This window comes from Micromys minutus (genome assembly GCF_963924665.1).
Source record: "Micromys minutus genome assembly, chromosome: 14".
NCBI classification, from domain to species: Eukaryota; Metazoa; Chordata; class Mammalia; order Rodentia; family Muridae; genus Micromys; species Micromys minutus.
Genome location: NC_137983.1, coordinates 46,936,013 through 46,959,377, shown reverse-complemented (window position 1 = coordinate 46,959,377; position 23,365 = coordinate 46,936,013). Strand labels below are relative to the sequence as shown.

The 23,365-nt window shown below is 41.4% G+C and overlaps 1 protein-coding gene across 1 annotated transcript; it reads left to right on the top strand.

The window, feature by feature from the left end:
* Positions 1-11,693: 11,693 nt before the first annotated feature.
* Positions 11,694-23,130, top strand: LOC308429495 (beta-defensin 1). The gene is made up of 2 exons (XM_080928354.1): positions 11,694-11,785; positions 22,975-23,130. The coding sequence occupies exons 1-2, from the start codon at positions 11,725-11,727 to the stop codon at positions 23,121-23,123; spliced, it is 210 nt and encodes a 69-aa protein (XP_080784480.1). The 5' UTR covers positions 11,694-11,724; the 3' UTR covers positions 23,124-23,130.
* Positions 23,131-23,365: the final 235 nt, after the last annotated feature.

Below are 23,365 nucleotides of genomic sequence, written 5' to 3'. Positions count from 1 at the left end.
AGATTTCTCAGCCCATGCCCGGACAAACACACCAAGCGAACACGGTTCTACGTGGAGAGGTTTAATAGAACGGGGACGGAGCAGGGGTCAGGGTCAAGAGAGGAGAAGAGAGGAAAAAGAGATAAAGGAGGAGGAGTTTCCGTCTTTTGTAGGGGTAGTGACGTCACTTGCTCCCAGCTGGCGGTGGGATTTTGAACCCATGTCTTCTGGGAATGTTTTGGCTGTTTCCATTGCGATGGATGTACCATGTTCCTGTCACCTGTGGGTGGGGCCATCGCTGAGGGAGGGGCTAGCCTAATGCCAACAAGAACAAGAAGTCAGAAGCAGGCATCACTCACTTTTCTGAAAACAGAAGCCTTTCTGTTGCGGTGAGAGATGTTTTCTGTCTCTTGGAAAATCCTCTCTTCCCTGTTGCCTGTTTGTAGGGATAACAGTATTGTCTGTGCTCAGAACTGTGAAGTTGATCTCCATCATTATGTATTCTTCTTGTCTACTGACTTAATGGCCAGCCAAGACACTGTTCCTATCCCACTGACTGAGACAGTCAATTAAGTAAGACACCTAGCTTAGATAGCCATAATTCAAGTAACATTTGTGCTATTTAGAAGCTATTGTAGGTACAGTGCGGTAGGGTACAAAAGGTGTGCATTACAGGCTAAAAGCCTAAATCTAAAGGCTAGCAGCTCTTCTCTCAGATAGCTCTGAGGGCTTAAGTTTATGTTCAGAAGTGTGCAATGTAACTTGTGTTGCTTGGCTGTTCCAAGGGTGAAATGAGGTGTGTGGAAAAACCATATGGTTGGTGATAATGTGAAGAAATTAGAATTTTTGTGCAGTCTTGGTTAACACATGAAATAGTACAGCCACCTTGCAGTTATTCAAACAAACAAGCAAACAAACAGCTACTACATAATTCTGCAATTCCAATTTTAAGTACATGTGTAAAGAACTAAAATCAGGGACACAAACAGGTACTCATATCTGCATGCTTCTGGCAAAATTATTCACAATAGCCAAAGGGTAGAAACATCTCAATTATGGGTTTGATAGAGACATAGATCAAATAGGGTCTATGTGAGCAAAAGAATATTACTGAGTCCTGAATAGGAAGAAGTCCCTGTTACATGTAACAACACCTTGAAGGCAAGATGCTAAATGAAATGGCCCAGTCAGGAGAGGACAAAGGCTGATGAATCCATATATATGTGGCATCTTGAGTTGGTCATATTTATAAAGAATAAAAATAAAACAGAGGCTGTCTGGGCTGAGGGGAGAGGGAATGGAGAAATAGCCTTAAGTGGGTAAAGATTTCGATTCTAGAAGGGGACAAGATATGAGGATAAATATGCATAGTGCTCTAATGTGTGCAAAAGTACTAACTGCATTATTAAAAATGCTTATAATAGAGAAATCTCAATTATTTGTCTTTAGAAGTTAAAAGCGGAACAGTACATGGCATAATAAGCACTGGATACACTAGGGCTTGCTTTATCTGCACATTGAAGAGAGAGATCAACAAAGTTTTCACAACAAGCCCAAATGTGGGTGAAATTATGTGGGATGGAAGAAAGTTTCTTTTAGCGGTAGAGATTTGCATCCAAGTCTGTATCCCAGCCTTTGTTCAAATTCCTCAAGGCACTAAGGGGCCATTAGAGATCTCCTACTAATGCTTCCTCTCCAGTATGCTTGCCTAGAGAGTCCCTGAGAACTCTTGAAGAGTGGGAGCATTAGGTACCTTTCCTCTTCCACGAGATCCACTCAGCCCTAGAATCAGAACATCTGCCATCCATCAGCTGGGTTTTGTGGTGGATGATGCTGCTGGTACCTGGTGGTTAGAGGCCAGGAAAGGTGGTTATTACCATGCCCTACAATGCAGGGGAAGCCTCCATGCCAAGTAATAACACGGTCCTGGATGTAAGTGGTACTGCACGTCACACTCTTCTGGTTAAAAGATGCTTTGATGTATCCTCAGTTGCTTGATAGCCCCCCACTGGATCTATTCCTGCCTATCAAAATTCCTTTCAGTGATGGTGCCAACAGAGGCCCAGTCTACCTAAAGAAGCATAGGCTTGGTCTGCTTGGAAGTGTGGAAGCAGAGGAACAGAAGCACCACCAGGGATACTCACTCAATTTACCCAGCATTCCCTGAGAGCATAAACACTAAAGCATCAGACAGCAAGTGAAGACCTCAGGGTGCTTAAAGAAAGACCAAAGTCAGCTCACTTTAATTTCAAAAGAGATACCAAACTCGGGGCTGTGTGCATGGTTTCACCAGTAAAGTGCTTGCTGCACAAACCTGAGATCTCCAGAACTCACACAAAAAGCCAGATGGTAGCGTATGCCTATAACTCCAGTTCTAGGAGCACAGAGATGTGATTCCTGAATCTCACTGGTACCAGCTGACACAAGCTGAGGAGCCTCTGGCTTAGTGAGAGATGGCATTGCCTGAAATTCTAGAAGTGGATGAGCTCAGTGGGTAAAGCACAAGCACCACATTACCAGAGCTCTGGGATCCACAAGGTATAAGGAGAGAACCGAGTCTAAAAATTGTTCTGTGATCACCACATATGTGTCATGTGTACACACAAAATAAATATGTGTAATATTTTAAAAGGAGTTGCTCATTTAAATAAATAATAATGGGGTAGGCAGTTGAAGAAAGAGATCTAAGGTAGACTGCTGGCCCTCTATCTAACTGTGTATCACACACACACACACACACACACACACACACACACACACACAAACACAAACACACACCTAAAAACAAGTAGAAACCATATTTATTTTTTCCTAAGGGAGGACTCAAAATAGGTTCTCCTATACAAATCAGAGTTTTTCACTTAATTTTCTTAAATAGAAAGTGGTAAAATAACAGCATGTTTGTTCGGGAGCGAGCAGCTGGTTGGGAAAGCCCCTTGAACACAGCATCATATTTTGCCAAATATTTCTACCTGTTAGTTTTGCTGGTCCTCTTTCCTAATGTGCCCATTAGCCAGTCCCTCTGTAAACCAGAGCCTTTCTCTCTAGCTATCCTGGGTGAATGTCCAGGTTGGGAGTCAGCACAGGGAGGGGGCAATTTACTGGGTGCATTTTTCAGATGTCAGAGGGTGACCTTGGTGAGAAAGGGTCAAGGAGAGCTTGCCACAGCATAGGTCATGTGATCAGTGGATAACTGTGGGTCACTGACTCATTGGTGCCCCAGCATATTCACATGGAAACAAACAAACAAAACAAACCAGAAAAACGTCCAGGTCAGTGCACATGCCCAAATATAAATGCAGAGCAAACAGCTAGGTGCCTAAGAAAGCAAAACAGTCAATTTAATTACCAACACCCTACCCCACCTCTCCCAGAAAAAGGAGTGGGACATTTAGGAAGAGAAAAAATAAAATCCGAGCTGGGTTGCCTCAGGAAGGATTTCCTTAATTATTATATGAGCATGACTTACTCTAAAAGTTTTAATGCCAAATCAGTTTTATAGGTTTGGCCATGCTCTATTTAAACACATGCTCATGTTAGAAAATTCCATGGCCACATACAATTGAATAAACTCTACATAGGGTAACTTAGATTTAATATATCAACATAACTATTAGTTCAATGAAAATAAAAAGCAGTCATTGAAAGCCCAAAGCCAGCGGCATGTTCAGGCAACTGACCCCAACTCCAATGCTGTCCTCATATTCTGAGCCCAAGTTTGGGAAATTCATGGTTCTAGAGTAAAATAAAGTCTGTGGACCTCAGGTCAGAGGATATCACTGGTAGCCCAATAGACCACACTATATGCAGGTAAGAGGCACATCATCTCGATTCACATGAAGCTCCTGTCTCACGGTGGGGTGGGCATGTAGCCAGGTACCTAACGAAGAGACAGAAACAACCCAGAAGCACTTGCTGTATCCAGCATGGTTATAACTCTGTAATATATTCAATCCCCACAATGATCTAACTAACTCAGGAGAGACACTTAGCACTAATGTAGACTGACTCACAGAGAGATTGAGTCATTGGGAGTTAAGCACCTCTCCTGAAGCCACCTGAGTTCCTCAGGAAGGACCCAAGTCAGCAGGTCCAGCTTGTCATATGGCACTACCTAACCCCACAACCCAAGTCATATGGAAAAGGGATGTTATGATGTCACTCTCCTGATAGGAGGTCATCTATTCTGCATCCCAGATTTAAGCATAGTACAGTATTTAAGGGCTTGGGAATCATGTGGTACAAGTACACTTGAGAACATGACTGATAGACCATACCAAGTATGGGTGTACACTCCTGTGTTCGCAATGAGATGGAGGCAGGAGGTTCTGGTTCAAGATTGGCCTGGGATACAGAGTGAGACCCTGACATAGGAGATAGGCTCACACACACCTACACACTCCCACACCCACACACACATACTCATACCTATTCGAGAACACACACACACACACATTCACACACACACACACACACACACACACACACACATACACACACACATGCTTGGGAGTGATGCAGAGAATTTGGCTTGTTGACAATTGTGGCTGAGCCCTTGTTGAGACAAAAGGTTTCTCCTTTGAGAAAGGCCCTCATATATGGAAGCACATGTCTTGTTGAGACATTACTAGCAATCTGCCCCGACTAGAAAGATTGGCTTGGCACCAGAGTGTGTGCAGCAAGCATCTGTCTGATCACTTGCCAAACTCCCCAGGGCCCTGGATTCCAGCCCCTAGCCTGGTCTGCTGGGGCTTAACTGGGAGCAAGGGTGAGAGGTATTCTAGGAGAGGAAGCAGTAGGTTTCAAAAGACAACACTTCCCCCTTTCCTCTCCTGCTTGGCTGATTCTCTATTTTCATTCAGAAACTTCATCATTTAAAAACTAAAATGGGCTTGGATTCTGAACACCTTTCATAAAGTTATGGGGTGGATTTGCAGCAAGTTGAAACAAACTTGCCTTTTGCCTGTGCTCCACGAGAAGACCTGTCCCTCTGAGTGTCACTTGCAATACAGGAAGCCATGCTTGCCTTCAGCCAGGTGGCATAGCTGCACTTACTCACTCTTCTGCCTTTTCTTCTAGACTTATGTAAGCATCATAATAGAATCAGGAACCAGGACTGGCGACATTTGTAGATCCAGGAACTGCCAGATATCCCAAACTGTCCACCAGCATTTCTAGGCCTCAGTTTTCTTATGTAATTAGTGGAAAATTATTGAAGGCAAGTCTGTTACACTAACCTCACAGACATCATAGGAAAGAGTGAGCCCAGCATAGGTTTTACACAATGTACAGACACATCAAGCTGGGAGCCACAACAGATAGCTGCTACCAGACATTCCAGATGTCTTCTCTAAAATGGTGTCAGTAGAGTACCTCATACATCATTGTGACATTACACCTAGCAGGGGACCTAGCTCAGGCACCTGCAGTAAGGCTGTCCATCCAGTGACCACATGACTAAGCTTAGGAGCAGTGCAAGATGGGTGTGTTTGATATCAGCAAGAAGCCTCTGAGCTGTTGTGCTGTACCAACAGTCTTTAGGGTTTATTCTATATGAATCTAAACACTAACCTACATATTCTGATACAAAGATGATAGGAGTGCCCATGATTTAAAACAGAGACAGAGAAGACTAGGAAAGTGTGCAAAAGTACAGAATTCAAAATGTGTGTGTGTGTGGGGGGGAAGATTATAGGATTTAGGAAAGAGTCCTGGGTATTCAGGTGGACAGATTTTACCACAATGGTGAAGAAACTATATTCAGGCTAGGGAAGCTGTCTCACCAAGGTGGAAAGTATGGGAGGAAACCTATCATGGAGACCTGGGCTGTCACAGATGGAGGCTGGTGGAAAGTGCAAGCCTAGTTAGACCTAAAGAATGACACCTCCATCTATCAGCCTGGGAGTGGCAACATACTCATCGAATGAGGAAGAGTATTGGATTTCCTTCCAGACACACTAGCCCAATCTATTCATTTTCCAGGAAGAGAAGGTGACTATTATGGTTTGCAAAATGATGATTCCTGCCCGACACAGCTGACTGCTACCTAATGCAGACTCCTGCTCTTTCACTGGGCAAGTCCTCATACTCTCAAGCCAGGTGTCAGGCATTCAACCAGATTAACACTGCCCATCTCATGGAGTTTCTATGGAAACTGATTCTGACTGACAACAGCTGAGCCACACATCTGACTTGGAGACTGGTGTCTTTTTGTCTGAGGAATAATAGCAACCGTCTCTGGTAGGGACTATTCCTCTGTAGAGCAGATGTTGCTGTATCGTTCCATTGTATGGGGAAAGTAGAATAGTCAGAATTAAAATGAGATAGGTGGTGTTGGAGTCTGGGATGGGGAATAGAGGGCCCTTCGTGGGTTCAGGATTTTGGTTTGGAAAAGTCAATGATCTAAGGATTGTTAGTGGGGGTATTAGCACAGTAATATGAATGTACTTACTAACAATGAACTAACACAATTGGTTGAATGGTAACTTTCATGTTATGGATATTCTTCAACAATATAACTGACAAAGTACTTTTAATGATTTCTTATTGTCCCTGGGAGAAACTCTCCAATCTTTGCCAAAGTGTTTGAGGCATAACAGGTACCCTGTCCTCTCTCTTGATCCCTCCTTTCCCTATGACTTGAGTTTGATCCCAGGAACATGCATGTGGAAAGAGGTCACAAAGTCCTGAAAGTTATCCTCTAATATCCAAATACCTCCACATGTATATTATGGTTCATATATCCACAAGCATACCAAGTCAAGTATACACATACACACACACACAAACACACACATAATGTAAAATAAAATTTATCATCTTTTAAACTCTAAAGAAAGTTCCTTCTAACCCAAGTAAGGTTAACCCTTGTTGTGTATACATGTGTACTTCTTCACTATGGAATTTAGCATTGGAAGCTTACCTAATATTTCAGTGTTGTGTTAAGAATGAGAGCTCCCATCTATCTGGCCCACTGTCAAGGTCTTCATGACTCTCCTGTACAAACCTTATACACTAAGATGACTTTACATTGGCAGATAGATCAAGGGCAAGCTCAGAGACAGAGAGCAGAATCTATGAGATGCTGAGACCCAAAAGAATGATCAATCACAAGACCACTATCACTCAAGCCTCTCTCTTTCTCTAGATGATTTACAACCTAGGTTTTAAAACACCTCCCCAAACACCCAGTCAGTCTGTATTAGCTCTTGTTCAGATTTCCTTCACCCGTTGTTCACAGTGGCCTTCCATTCTTCAGGAGAAAATAGAGACTCAAGAAGCTTAGCAAGTCCCTCAAGGTCCAGGAGCCCAGGGCCATGCTATGTCTACAGTGTGCTCCTTTGCTTTTCAGGCTTAGAAGACATGGCACTCGGGACCTCCTCTCATCATCTTATTGATGTACTTCTTCCACAGAATTCTGATCAATCCCCATGACAGTAAATTCCAAAGTCAGCACTTGGTCTAGTCCCTAACATGACTAGCTGCTACTCATTTAACTGATACCAGAAGCCTCTAGGTTCCTTAGGACAGGAATCAGGACATATTCCTCTTGATGTTCCTTAGATTCAGGCCTAGATTTCATAAGGAAGGTGACCACTTTTGATATTAGTTGAATTAATAAATCAAGTGATATATTGATTGTCATAAAGTGGAAAGTGTTTCTTTCAAAAACACTACTGAAGATAAGGTTACAGCATTGTGGACTGGGAAAGGGACCAATGGAGGGGCCTCGATTACTGCAGTTGGAAGATTGTCGGAACCACCTTAACTTCAAAATGTGAAACCAGGAAGTGTTTGTTTTCAGAAACACAAAGCAACTTCAAAGCAGTGGTCTGGTCATTTGGAGAATGTGTCAAAAGGGCACTTGCTGCTGGTGATTCTCCTTGAGAGGTTGATTTAGGAAGGGCTGCTGGCCTGAACTCTGATTCTGAACATATTATAAAAGTCTAGAAATTGAACCTGAGGATGACAGGTGACCCATCACTTGCCTAAGATCCTGTTCAGCCAGTTCAGCCTAAGCCCTGTCTCTGAGTTGGCCTTCTACCTCTTCCATTTGGATTTCTCACCAGGTCACTACCTCCTCTCCCCCCTCTTTCTTTTCTTTTTCCTCTTCCTTCATCCTCCTCATCCTCCTCTTACTCCGCTCTTCCCTCCCCTTCCTTCTTCTTCCTGATCTTCCCCTCCTCTTCTTCCTCTACCCCTCCTTCCCCCTCTTCTTCCTTCTTACCTTTCTCCTACTCATTCTCCTTCCCCTCTCCCCTATTCCCTCCCTTCTTCCTCTCTTTCCTCCTCTTTCCCCTCCTGCTCCTCTTTCTGCTTATCCCCTTTCCCTGTGCTGACAACTATAGCAGCTTGAGACTCCTGGGATCCTCCCATTTTTGTAATTTTAATCAACAAAAATCTCCACAGAGAAGAATGGCTTACCACAGTCTTGGGAGAACTGTGGCAGTACTGATAGATCACATAGTATAGATCTGCTTCTTCACTGAGGGCTTGCAACTTTCTCCTCTGTGTGCAAAATAAACTGCATGAAACCACATTAATTCATTGAATTTCTGAAATGATTCCAAATGGCTTTGATTTCAATGATGCTAACATTAAGAGACACCCCCAAAGGCTCATGCAGCCTGATGGCCAAGTATACTCTGTCCACAACATTAATGAGACCATCATGGATATAGATTTATACAATATAGACATATACCCAGAGAATATCTTAGCAATGATGGGAAACAAATGTAGATCTTAGTAATTCAAGAGCACTGGAGAATGGTATATATGCTCAGAGTCCATGACCCTGAACTAGAATGAAGATCAAGGGTGAAAAGTATCTTAAGGACTCTCTGGGTGACATCATCCAACGTTAGCCCAGGTGCAGTAGCCCAGTCATAGCACTCAAACAGGTGAGTCACAGACTGTTTACCTGAAAGCTCAATGAAACCTTCCAGTGTCCCTCCATCAGTCATGATGTGATGTTGAACCAGTATCTTCATTCTGGAATTACTTTCTGTATCCACAAAACATCTAACTCTCTGGAACTAGATCCACTTTCTCTTTCCTTTCCCAACTAGCCTAATACCTTTCTTTCACTAAAGCTTGTCTATGAGATCTGACAAATGACATAAAGGCATCACAGCAGTATAGGTCTTAATTGGGTAATGCTACAGCACTGCTTGAGGAGGCCCTGGGTTCCTACAGGAAACAGAAATTCCCTGGAATAGCTACTGGTTAAGTCCTTTCCATCTTAAATACTGTGAGTCTGAGATTTGACTTGTCAGTAAGTGGTGATTCTGAACAAGTTACGCACTGTTGATATCCATCCTATCAGACAAACAGGGGTCTATTCTTGGCCCCACCTACCAAGTCACAGTTTGGAGCTGAGGCAACAGACCAGTTCTAAGTACTGATAATTTTCTTTATGGACTATGTTTATATACCAGTGGGAAATAGTTCCAAGTTAGAAGCATTGAAGTAAATGGGAGGATTTTGGGGGAGGACAAGATAAATGTCTCCTTTGTTATCTCCTGCTAACAGGGGACCACTGATAGCAGAAATTGCTTTTTAATTTCTAATGGAGAGCCAGAACCCTACCTTATCAGAATCCACTGTGATATTTTCTGCTGAAGCAGGTTTGGTATGAATCCTCCAGAAACACATTGCTGGGATAGACCTCCCACCCTTTGCACCTATCCTTCAGGGTAGGCATCATTCCCCAGTCTTATGGACGTACCAATCAAAAACCATACTCACCCACAAGCACTGCTGAGGGATATGGGGGAAAAAGATAGGCTTCTACACTGGAATTAAGGTTCCTTCTGAGAAACAAGACAGGGAATTAATCACAGTGTGGTTGTGGGTTTATAAGCACAGCCTTAAAACCAAAGTGTCTCCAAGCTTCCAAGCAGACAACTTCTGAAAATCAGAATTATCCTTTAGATTCTGACCGCTCCCTGAATTCCTTAAATTGTGATTATTGGCACCTAACATTAGAATTTTGAGATGTGTTGCTAAAAATTGTTATCTTGTTTTTCCTGCAGGATGACATAAGTATATAATGCTATATACATTTCTCTGCAATCACAGAAACAGTCCATAAAGACATGTGGTATTATTACACCGAGGCAAGTCTCTATGCCAGCTGCATCCTGATGGGATTGGGATTCCTACAGTAAGAAATGGAGCCAGAGGGTATGTTTCCTTTCTACTACATGGTAAGCTCTTCTTCTGTAACCCTTAAGTTTCCTGAAGGGGCACTAGTGACCCTTCTTACATAAGTGTGTGTGTTTGTGTGTGTGTGTGTGTGTGTGTGTGTGTGTGTGTGTGTGTGTGTGTGTGTGTGTACAGTAAGAAAGAGACAGAGAAACATACAGAGACAAACATAGATATGGGTATATTTATATATCATATATATTTTTCTCTCTTTCTCTATAGATAAAGAAAAAAGAGGAAAATAGATGGTTGGTACATATGTATGCTTCTATATATTTGCTTGTGTGTGCTTGTGTGTGTATGGTGTCTGTGTATTTGTGTGTGTGTGTGTGTGTGTGTGTATGTTTGGGGGTGTTTGTGTGTGTGTGTGTGTGTGTGTATGTTTGGGGGTGTTTATGTGTGCTTGTGTGGGTATGGTTGTGTGTGCATTTGTGTGTGTGTGTGTGTGTGTGTGTTTTGGGGTGTATGTACCCAGAAGATGTATGTCTTTGTACAGAAAGGCATTCCGCTGGTGTGGCAGTAGTTTCTACAGAGTCCATGATGGTGTCTCCTACAATGTGGCTATAGCCTAGGATTCTCATCATATCAAGTGGCACAGACTAGTCCTTGTTCCTGGCAGCTCAGCCACAAACCCACTCCTCCAGCCCCAACAATGATTCTATGGGCTTCTCAGTATCCCCTTAATAAACTCCACTATTACATGTTGGGCAGAAGTGTTTACTGCTGCTTGTAAATCAGATCCTGCATAATATTCTAAGAAATCTGCTCATAGATTTGCACTGGACAGTCAATGCACAGTAAGGCATTTTAAAACACTACAATACCAGAACACTTGGAACCTAGCTAAGGCCATACACCAAAATGACAGGTGCACTTCCATGGACTTAACTCAGATGCTGTCTGGGAAGACAGAGTTGGAAAACCTCAGTAACACATTCCCAAATTGAGAATACTAGCTGGCTTGAGATTCTCAGGCAGGAAAGTCTGGATTCAGAGGGATGAGGAAGCAACCTATCTGTAGTTTCCATCCCTGCAATCAGTTCCCCTTATAATAGGAGGAAACAAATCCTGAGCACAAGGAAAAAGCTAAACAAAAGAGAACCATAGGAGCCTTGAGCCAAAGAGTCACCTAATTGGGTTGCTGGTCTTCTTACAGGCTCCCTGAACCTATCTAACCTGAGGGGTCCTGGTGGGGGCTGCTTTGCCTGGAGTTTCTTAGAATCCCAACATGAGTGTCAGAACAGGCCTGACACCAGATGCCTGTTTCTGATTTCCAGGCTGCAAAATAAAATCCAGCTAAAACTGGAGAGAGGTAATGTGCCCACAGGACTTGGACTCTGCTCAGGGCGAACAGCGTGAAGGTGTCATTAGAACTCCACTGTGGTTTGCAACGCCTCCCTTCAGCTCATTTACGAGGTTATGCAACCAGTGTTCCTATTAAAAAAAAAAAACAAGCTCATTCAAGCCTCATCTGTCAGCTCAGCTACCTTGGATTCCCACATCCTCTCTGCACTCTGGTCCCTGACTGCCACCGCCATGAAAAATCATTACTTTCTTCTGGTGATATTATTTTTTCTCTTCTCCCAGATGGAGCCAGGTAAGCTTTGGGAACTTGTTGATGACTCTTGTTGGGACTGGGGACACCGAGGCTAAGGGGGAACGGATAGTAGCTGACTCTACTAGTCTTCTGAGTCTAGTAACAGAGTATCTTTATTAGACTGTGGTCAACAGCCCTGGGCAGCAAAATGTGCCTGGTATGGATTCAGAGAGAAGTGGGTATTTCTAAGCTATGATGTTTGTCCCTAGAATGTAGGAAATATCTTGTGTGGGAGTCTGGTTTTTCTGTGGTAAGATTCTTTACACTGAAAGACTAGCTTTTTGATCCAGAGACAGACACCAGCCTCAGCTAGGTCTTTGGGTGGAGCCTCCCTGGTGCAAGCAAAGTGCCCCTGTCCCCTCACCAAGCCAGCTCAGCCAGTTTAAATGCCTGGAAACACCAGGTATGCAGTCAAGAGATGACAGGTGACCTTTCACATTCTCTGGGAGCCACATTCTTCAGGCAAGATCTTACTAGTCAAATGGAAGGGCTTCACATCCATCCAGATGATATCTGGATTCTCTGGGCCAAAGCAGCTTGGCTCTAGCATGGGAAACAGTAGGACCCTGAAGGAGTGATTAAGGACATATGTTCCCCACAGCCATCTCTCAAGGTCACATTGAGAAAATCATAGATTCCTGAGTTTTAGTTTTTATACTCGTAGCAGGAGGGCTCTAGGGAAGAAATTTTAGTTGTGAAATTGTCCAAAAAAGTCCTGTTTTCTTTTTCTCCAGGCTATCCTGCTAACCTCTGGAGCTATGCATTTGAAAATAGTTATGCCCCAGTTTTCCCATGTGAAATCTGGGTGCAGGCGCATTTTCAACACACTGTTTTGCATAGTGATGTAATGGCCCATTAGAGAGGTAAAAAATTGCATTTAATAACTTACCCCTCTTTAGAGTCTAGAAAATGTCAGTACGCACAGGCAACACAGGGCCTGCTATTGATATACTTGTCTTGGTGCATGTTTGGGAATGGGGGTGAGAATTCTTCCACTGAGTAAGAAGGAGAAATTTTCTTCTCATGGCCCAAATTTAAAAAAAAAATCTAAAAGCATATTTTTCAGAATGAAGACTTATTATTTTTGTCTAGTACTCTAAATTTGATGGTAGGCAAACTCATTTAAACCACAGAAATTGGCCCACCTCCCAAAAGTAGGTAGGTAGGTTCAGCTGTACTTCTTGATACTTCATTTTAAGAATGAATCTGGAATCCAGGACCACTTACAAGGATCGCTATGGTCTCCTTGGTAGAACCACTCTACTTATTCTTTTAGGATACAATTATTCTATCTGTATAACCTGCCAGTACAAGGTTTCTCCAGCTGCTTATTGGGAAATAGCAAAGATCAGAGTCTATCTCACTCCTCAAACCAAGATTATAGTGCTTACATCACCCTGAGTCTCAAGGGCCAAGGAATACCATTACAGATCACTGAGTTCCATTTTGACCATTAAGGAACACCTGTTGTACTGCTGAGTTCTATTTTGACCACAGTGAAGGGCACTATTTAGTGAGAGTATTTTTCTCTGGGATTGATGGCTGCTATGACACCTATGCTCTAGATAGGGAAGAAGAATGAAATCCCCTAAGTGTCTTTTGCATTAAACATGCAGGCTCCCAAGAGTCTCCAGAGCCAGGCTGCTGGTGGACCTAGCATGTGCTTAGCTTAAGTTTGGTGTGTGAAGTTTGACAGTTCTTGGTTTGATTTGTTTGGATATAGTCACAGGTTGTAGGTAAAAATCATTCAACTTTGTAACATACCAAATGCTGTTTTGGGGTGTGCATACACTGTGAAACAGTTAGGTCTAGCTAAATACTGTACCCATCACTTCACGCATTTGCTGGCATTGCTAATGTGTTGTCTTATTCTCTCCACACTGTCCCTGGGCCTGTACTGCCTTCTGAACTCAGAGTTCGGTGTGGAGGGTACTGGGCTCTGTTTCTGGAAGGCTTTATGGGACTGGCCCAATTTCATGTCTCATTTAAGTACTCACAGGTACCAGTGTCCCACCCCACCCTCATGTCTGATAGAGTCCCTAGACCTTGCCTCATCTAATTGGTCTGTAGGATTCCACAAGACCATCTAGTTGACCAGATTTTCTTCCTGGCAGATAAAGAAATGTGATCCCCACTATCTCCCCTCACAAATAGTCTGTGAAAACAGAAGCAAGGTCAACATAACAAGATCCCAACCTAGGTCTTTGGACACCAAGGGTGCTTGAGGCCGACATTGAATAAATATTTGGTGAGCCATAAACATGAATAGGGAAATGCCAGAGAAAGGAGAAGGCATCAGGGAGAGAGATCTCAGACTCTATAAACCTTCAGTTCTAGAGGAAAACTATACACATACACTGATTATATAGGTGTGGGCCTCTAACTACTCTGGAAAAGGTTGCTGGGTTCAGCTGCCAAGAGACCTTGTAAAAAGAAGATGGCCTCTCTGAGACACCAAGAAAGGCTTCTTTGAGAGACTGAGATAGAAGGAGAAACAGAATTCATTTTGGTGGGCATGGTGTTTAAAATTGTTCCTCTTTCTCAGTTAACAGTGATAAGATGCTGCATAAATTTAGGCTCCTGTCTTGTTGCAACTGTAGATGTGGCTACATTCTTACTTTACCATGGTGAACTGGGCTGATCAGGGAATGTTACTCCAAAGAGGTCCCTACCACAAGCTTCTGCAGACACCATTACTCCCTAACACTTTGGTTCTGACCATTGGATGCAGAACTCTGAAATGAGAACTCTGCAGAGGACATTGTATATGTCAGCCAAGCAGACAGATGGCATGGTTAAAAGACAGAAAGAAATCAATAAGACATCTAAAATGAGTTCACTGAGTTCTCATAATACTCTTAAGGGGAACGTAGAATAAATGTCTACATTTTATGGACAAACAACCCAACCGAAGTTTAGGGATTCAGCTCCAGACCTTAGTGAGGGTTATGTAAAGAAGCACTGGGTGGGGGCTTGAAATCCTATAAGCAAATCCAGGCATGGTCAGGGCCATATCAAGTGAGACAGATACTAGGAACTCCCACTAACAAAACCATGTTTCCTCCTCTGTGCCTGTCTTTCATCCTTAAACCCTGAAGGGCAGAGACTTAATCCAGTCCACGGCTATAGGCATTCAGAACTCTACAAACTCCTGTCTTCTTCACCTGTAGGCTGTGGACACAACTGTGTTAGGCTAGCCTTTTCCCTGCCTTAAAGCAGGCAAATGACTCCAGGCACTAGCACTGTGTGACCCCAGTCCCTACCCTTTCCTCCTCAGTTTCTCATCCAAACTCCCCACCCTGACCTGATTGTCCTAATTCTCCCGGTCACTTCCACTTCCTATAAACGCTTTCAGTAATAGAAATTCACCTTCTCTGGTGTCCAGATCCCATCTAGAAACCACAAATCTTGTTATCTCAATAAACCAGCCATGCAGCCTCCATGTCTGTCCGGAGAGAGCCCCTAGTTAGCAGTATGTGAGGGTCAACAGACATACTGCAAAGCAGTGTCAAAGCAATGCCAAAAGTATCACTTCGTAGCTGAAGGGTCAGCTCTGTATCATCTGTGTCCTTAGAATCTCTTCCACATGGAGACAATGCCAGGGCTGCTCTACTGACTCAGCGAGGTTGGTGACAATGACACACACCCTCTTGGGTCCCTGCCTTCTTTCACTCAGTTCCCAGAGCCCCACAATGAGATCACCCCTCACACCTTCTCTCTCAAGAAGATTCTAGATGAGCAGAGCATTCAAACTCAGGGATGTGAAACAGAGGTATGCTGGAGGAGTAAAGCCAGCTCAACTTGGGTGTTGGGAGCGACTTGAATTCAGAAGAGAATCTGACTTTTTTCTTCCCTGAGCTGCTTTGCCCTTTGGCTGTTTTTTTCCTGGGAGTGGCAAGTATAGTTAATTCTCTTCCCTCTTGGCTTAAGCAGATTGATTGGCACATCCCTCTGCCTCTCAAGCCTCCACTCACGACCACACAGACACCCCACTCCAACTTGACCTTGACTTTTGTTTTTAATGCCTCCAGTTGGAGGAACCAGAATCCTTCTGGCCCCTCCCCAGCAGGCTGGCAGCACATTTCCTTGTCCTGGCCAAGAGAGTTAGACTTTCTCTCAATCTCAAGATAGCAAGGACTGTGATGAGCTACTTTTTATGATTGACATTCAGCCTCTGCTGACCATCAAGCCCATAGTGTAGGTCAGGGGTCACTACCAAAAAACTGTAGAGGGTTCATTATATCTACACTCTATTCCATGGCTTTGACTTCTCTACAGGTATAGGTTGCAATGACAAGTCTACCTGTAGATCTAGAGGGAGAGATGGGAGAATTGGGGCCTCAATTTTTCTTAAACCATTGTTGTTTGGCAACCCATTCCATTTCACCTGAAGTTCTTTTACTCTCAACACTTTATCTTTTCACCAGAAATTCTTCAGTCTTTCCTTGCGATGTTTATTTGAAAACTTCCCATTTGCTGATACTTGCATTATACCGAGTCCCACCCACCGGTCTCAAGGTGGATTTCAAATGAAGAACTGAGGATACAAAGTCCCAATATCAGATGCAGCCTGATGGGTGCATTCATTTTCAGATTCAAAGCTCCCTGTAGCTCAGTTGCCAAAAGACAATTTATTTTCACATGTCTCTTATATGAAGCTCAAATATTACACTCAGTCTTATAATATATTTTCTTCATTAGTATTTTCGGTCATTCTTCCTGAAGTCCTTAGGCATCTGCCCTATGCCAAGTCATGCTAAATTGATCTAAGTCTCATGCTGGTTTAGTAAGGCGGGAGTGGAGAGATGAATGCCACTACAATGTATTATTCATAAAATATAAAATTTTCAAAGAATAAATTAATAAGTAAAGAAACATTACTGGGTAGAGATTCAGAATTCCTGGTATAAAATCAGGATTATATATCATACATACAAAATTAAAATATGCCAATAAACTCAGGTTTTTCTATCTTCAAGTTGGGTGGCGAGCAAGATATTCATTGGATAACTAAGAACAGCTATAAATATAGTAGCCAGTCATGAGATATGAGCAGCCTAGGGTATAAGAGTAGGGGAGATCTCACAACCTAAGTTCTAGGGTTTTCAGTTAGAGAGGTGTTATGGTCCATGATAGTTCACACAGAAGATTTGTTCTAGAATAGAGTGTGGCTGGAATACCGACATTATACAGACAATACAATAACTGGTTTTGTTGTATCATTTCTAAACATACATGAAATTATGTGATTATACCCAAAGCCCCATTGCTCTTCTTAGTCTTCATTCACCTTTCCCATCTACAGCCTCAGTACCCTCACACTTGCTCCATGACACTCTTATCCCATGTATGAGAGAGAACATTCTACACTTAAGCTTTGTAGGATGGCTCTTCTCATGTAACATAACAGTCTGGTTACACACACCCTGGGTTTGATTCTATCAACTCACAAACTATATTTTTACGTAGTTGGGATATTTTCTAGTTTATAAGTCCTGGAATAAATTGCAATTGTGTAGCTAGGTCTGGATATGCACTGTTCATAAATATTTGACATAAGAATATATAAATGTGGGATTTCTAACACTTGTGGGATGCTATTGCCTTCACTCAGAGCATTCTTCCCTTTGTTAATCCTTTCTGGAAATCAATCACAGACATACATATGTTTCTACTCTGGCAATCACTTCCTAGCCTAATCAATTTGATAATAAAAATTAATCAGCCTAGCAAATTTGACAAGAGCCAAATTATCATAACAGCGTAGGTTTATTTCTATGCTTTTCATCATATTTTTTGTTATTATAGCTCTGCAGTATAATTTTTTAAAATGTCTGTGGGGAGATTGTGTGCACACTTGCACACATGGTACTCACAGAAGTCAGAGCAGGGCATCCAATATCCTGGAACTGGAGTTAAACAAAAGTTTTAAACCACTGTTTGGGTAATAGAAATTGAAGCTGGATCCCCTGGGAGAGCAACCATTTTCCAGGTCCTTTTTTTTTTTTTTTTTTTTTTTTGCATTACTTGAAGTAAGGTATTGTGATCCCCTAGCATTGCTCTTTCTGTTCAGAAATGCTTTGGTTATTTTGGAGCTCTCTGTGTCACTCTATACTTACAGATTGTGTCTTATTCTATTCTTATTCTATGAAGAATGTCACAGAATTCTGATAGGTCTGCCTCCACTCTGTCCATCATGGCAGTAAAATTGCCTTGATGATTCATAAGTATGAAATGTCTTTCTATTTCCTCCGTGTTCATTACTTTTTCTTAGAGGCTTTATTGTAGAGGTCTCTAACATTATTTTTATGTGTGTGTAAAACAAGTTTGCATAAATTATGCAGGAATGTGGGGATGTGATTTTTTTTTTAATTTTTCCAATGTGAATGGGCTTGCTTAACTTATTTCTTATCCTGTGCAAGTTCAGAGAATGGTGATGGCCAACTAATGTATGTCAAAGTCAGAGTACTTTCAAGGAATCCCTAGGGAGGGCATTGCATAAGACTGTGATGGTGAAGCTTGGGTTGCAGAGATCCCAGGATGTTTGAGATGCCGGAGCCATGAGATATCTGCCAAGGAGAATTGCATACAGAAAATGGAATAAGGAATCAGTCTAAACATTTAAGTTGCAGGCAGCAAAGGAACAGAGTCAGTGTCACTCAAATCTATTGAACCCGAGTCTTCAGATGCAGTACATGGGCCTACAGAATTTTTTTTTTTCCAGCATGGGTTTCAGTTTTGCTTTGGTCTAAGCTTTCCCTGTTCTTTTTAGTGTTGAAAGTGTGTGATTTGTTCTGTAAGTTTACAGGGGTCATAGTTAAGACATTGTTTTGGGTCTCAGAAGAGACTTTGGGTATTGGACCAGTGTTGCGACTGTCCAGTAACAACAGTGTTGCAATTGTTAGACTATGAGGACATTTGCAGTTGGATTAAATGTATTCTCATCATGAGATGGCCATGGGAGAATGTTGTGGTTTGAACAAGAAATATCCCCCATAGACTCATGCACCTGAACAAGTCAGAAGTGAGCGACCAACTCTATTGGGGGTAGGTTATGTCGCCAGTTTGTGTCAAGAGTAAGTGGGTTGGTCATGGGAGCTTCAGGAAGGGTAGCCTTGCTGAATGAAGAAGTCACAGGCTTCTGAAGGAATATAGCTTCATTCCACTTCCTTTTCTCTCTACCTGCTTCCTGTGTGATAAAATGTGATCAGTTGGCTCCCTGCTTCTGCCACTATGTTTTTCCTGACTCTTACAATGTCTTCCCCACTATGATGGGCTCTATCCCAAACCCTGGTGGCCTAGACCAACATAAACCCCATTTCTTAAAGATGTTTCTGGTTGTGAGGTTTTATCACAACAACAGAGAGTAATTAGGAGAAACACTATATTAAATAAAATTGGTGAGAATGCATAATGTCAACTCCTTTCTGGTATTAAAGAAAATACTTTCAACTTTTTCCTACCCCATGTAATGCTGGCTATGAGTAACATATGAAACTTGCTATGTTGAGGCATGATCATGTACCCCTGGTTTATTCAGGATTTCTGCATAGTAGACATCAAATTTACTCTGAGTCATTTTCTGCGTCCATTGTCATGGCTATGAAAATCTTTTCCCTTTATTATGTTTATGGGTAATATTGTGCTTGTTTCAGACATTTGGAATCACTCTTGCACATGTGGGATGAAATAAACTTGATCATCATGTATTGACTTTGTAATGTGTCACTGAATTATTTGCAAGAATTTTTAAACTGTCCATCAAGAAAATTGACACATAGCCTTCTTTTGTTGCTTTTGTGTGCCCTTATCTAATTTTTGCATTGGTCTAATAACTACTTGGGGTAATTAATTTGGAAATGTTCTTTTCCTTATTTTGTGTAATATTGTGAGGTTCTTTAAACCCCTGGTAAAATCTCACTAGTAGTGAATTTTGTTCTGTTGGTGATTGAAGTGTGGGATATAAGGGTGTGGGTCAGGTGTTGAGGGTGGGGGTAGTGGAGGGGTGGGGTGTGGGTCAGGTAGGGGGGTCAGGTGGCGGGGTGGTGGAGGGCTGGGGGTGACTACTACTTCAGTCTCATTGCTCTGTGGACCTCCATCATCTCAATTCACTGTCCATAGGTCAAATGCATCCAAAAATGTGCCCATTTATTCTACATTATATAATTCACACTACTACAATATTTGGGGTATTCTGTCATATCAGATGTAATACTTCCCTGAACATATCCAATACTATTGGCTTCATTTTTCACTTTTGCTTCACTTCGCAGCTAATGTGGCCATGGCTTTGTCTATCTTGATTACCTTTTCCTGGAAGCGAGCTTTTGTTTCATGGATCTTTTGAACTGTTTCTGGGTTTTTCCATTTCATTCTTTTCAGTTGTAACTGACACTTACTTACTGCTTTATTTTCTTGTCACTAATTTGGGGTTTGAATTGATATTGCACTTTTAATACCTCAATTATATCATTATCTTACTTGAGATCTTATTTGATTTTATTTTAAGCACTGATAGTTATAAATGTCCTTGAATGACCATTGGTATACACATAGGGTTATAGCAATGGGTAATTTGTTGGTTCCATTTCATTGCTTCCATGAAGTTTAATTTGTTTATTTAGTTGTTTATTTTATTGTTGCTTTTGTTTAGGATTTTTTTTTGCTTTGTTTACTCTTTATTTTCTTAAGACAGAGTTTCTCTGTGTAGCTTTGGATGTCCTAGAACTAACTATATAGACCACACTGCCCTTGAACTCACAGAGATCCACCTGCCTCTGCTTCTCAAATGCTGGAATTAAAAGCATGCATCATAATCCTCTAGTTTCTATAAAAATTTAAATCCCCTTCCCCTTTTCTTCAGTGACCTACTTATTTTTGTCTAAAAAAAAACTTCCTATTTTTCAGTTTATGTATTTGTACCATTTCTCTTGTTGTAAATTCCTAATTTTATTGTTTTATAATCCAATAAGCTACAAAAAATTTCAGCATTTATTTGTTAAAACTTGTTCTGTGTTGTTTGGAGCCTTGGAGTGGAAGAGCATATGGCTGTCCTTATGATCATTTGATCTGTGTTACAATTACCCAAAGCTTCTGTGTTCATTTTTGTCTAGGATACTATCTACTGACAATTGTGTGCTGATACCACTCATTAGCACTGATCTACTGATCTTGATAGTTCTCTCTCTCTCTCTCTCTCTCTCTCTCTCTCTCTCTCTCTCTCTCTGCCCAATAGTGTTTTGTTTTTATGAAATTGGATCTACCAAACTGGTGAATATATATTGCAATCATTACATCTTTTACTTTTTTGAGATTTTTTCATACAAGAGTATTGTATTTATATCATTCCCACCTTAATCTCCTCCCTTCCAACTCTTCCTACATTGCCCCACTCCCTCTCAAACTTATTAGCTCTTCTTTGGTTGTTAGAGTTCATACATAAATACATACACATATGTAAAGACAACCTGCTCAGTCCATTTAGGGTTGTTTATATATGTGTGTGTTTAGGGGTGGAGAACCAATCATGACCTTATCCCTGGAACAGACTCTCTCTCCCTCTCTCAGTAACACTTAATTTCATTTGTGAGTGGGGCCTCATGAGATGGCCCCTCTCCATGATGTAATGTCAAGCAATGTTGCTATTGTACAGGTCTTGTTCAGGCAACTATATTGTTAAGACTTCACTAGTATAGCTCACTGTCAAATACTGAATAAGCTGATTCTCAGAAAGTACCTTGATCCTTTTACTTAACATCCCTCCCATGCCCCTTCTTACATCTTCTTGATTGGCTGCTCTATTATTATAAAGGAATCTTGTTCTTCACTTAGGGCTAATTTTTATTTAAAGTCTATATAGTTGCATATGAATAAAGTTACTCTTAATTCTTTTTAGTTACATTTAATCATAAAATGATTTCCATCCTTTTACTTCAGGTTGTGTCTTTTTCCAGTGCAATTGGATTTTATAGGCAACAACAAACAGTTGGGTCTTGTGTTTAGTCTAATCAATCAGCCATCATGCCCTTAAACTTAAATTAAGGCCATTTATGTCTAGGACTACTGTTGAAAGTTTATGCTAATTCCAATAATTTTCCTGGCTTTGTTCTCTCTCTCTCTCTCTCTCTCTCTCTCTCTCTCTCTCTCTCTCTCTCTCTCTCTCTCTGTCTGTCTGTCTCTCTCCCTTTCTCTCTTCTTACTTCTAACCATGTTCCATCCCTCCCTCTTTGCTTGGTTATTATGCTGAAATGTTTGATTCTTCCCTATTTCTCATATTTTTTATTTATTTGTCCCATAAAATTTATGCTTTCTCAAGGTTTCATGATTATCACCAATTCTATTCATAGGATATAGGATGCTTTCTATTATCTTCTGCAATACTACCACAGTAGTAATGAACTGTTTTAGTTAATGTCTATCTTATAAGGTCATTATCCCCTGTGTTCAGAGAAGCTTTGCTAGATATAATAATATTGCTTGAATGTTGGTTAGGTGTATTTGCCCTAATAGCTTGAAATGTGTACCACTATGTGCTCTCTCTTGGTCTTTACTGTTTGTACTGATGGCTATTGTTGTAATTCTGAAGACTGGGCCTTCATAGGCAACCTGTCACTTGGGTCTGCAGGTTTCATCAGTTTTTCTTTGTTTTATACTAAAATCATCTTAACTATTATTTGCCACAGATCACTTTTTTCACTGGTCACATCTATTTTTGAATTGCCAATTCTAAGCTGGACATCCTCTCTCTATATTTGGTAACTTTCAACTACAATTCATAGATTTCCATTTACATTAGCTAGTATCTCTTTCTCTTGTTGCCTGGAAATTAACCTTTGTCAAATGCGTATAGTCTGTCTTGTGACTGATCTAGTCTGTTTAGTACAACTGATATAGCAAGATTGACTATCAGGGGCTATATCTTTAAAGAAAATGAAATCTTTTTTCCCTAGAAGCTATATAGTATCAATATCTTTGTGGTTCAGGATAGGGGCTCATGAGCCTCTCTTCACACTGAAATGTTGAAATGTAGCGTCCTTAGCCTCAAGATCAACTCTATAGCAATGACCTTTAAGAGAGAATTTCCTTATGGGCTACAAGCTTCTCTGTCTAATTCTCAGAACATTCTCAAATGTTCTCAAATATTTGGGCTTATAGCTAAAAGTCTAAACACATCTGTTCTTCCCTTGTAGGTGTCGGCATTCTCACAAGTCTTGGACGCAGAACAGATCAATACCGATGCCTCCAACATGGAGGATTCTGTCTCCGCTCCAGCTGCCCATCTAATACAAAACTACAGGGAACCTGTAAACCAGATAAACCCAACTGTTGTAAGAGCTGACAGTGGTTTGAAGAATGGACATAAAGGATGATCAAGGGATTGTAAAATTAGTGTTTTAATTAATGAAATGTTTTTGAAGTTTATTTACATCATATCAAAATAAATTTTATGTCTCAGTTTAGAAGAGCAATTCTTTTAAAGTGTTGGGCTTAAAACAAGAGGTAGGAAAATCCAAATCTGCCTGGCCCTGAGTAATGATGGTCACAATTTGAGTGATATCACTTCTATATAATTTTTATCAC

Coding starts and splice junctions, on each gene's coding strand:
- LOC308429495 (XM_080928354.1), top strand. CDS start 11,725: ATGAAAAATCATTACTTTCTTCTGGTGATATTATTTTTTCTCTTCTCC. Junction 11,786..22,974: donor CTTCTCCCAGATGGAGCCAG/GTAAGCTTTGGG, acceptor CTTCCCTTGTAG/GTGTCGGCATTCTCACAAGT.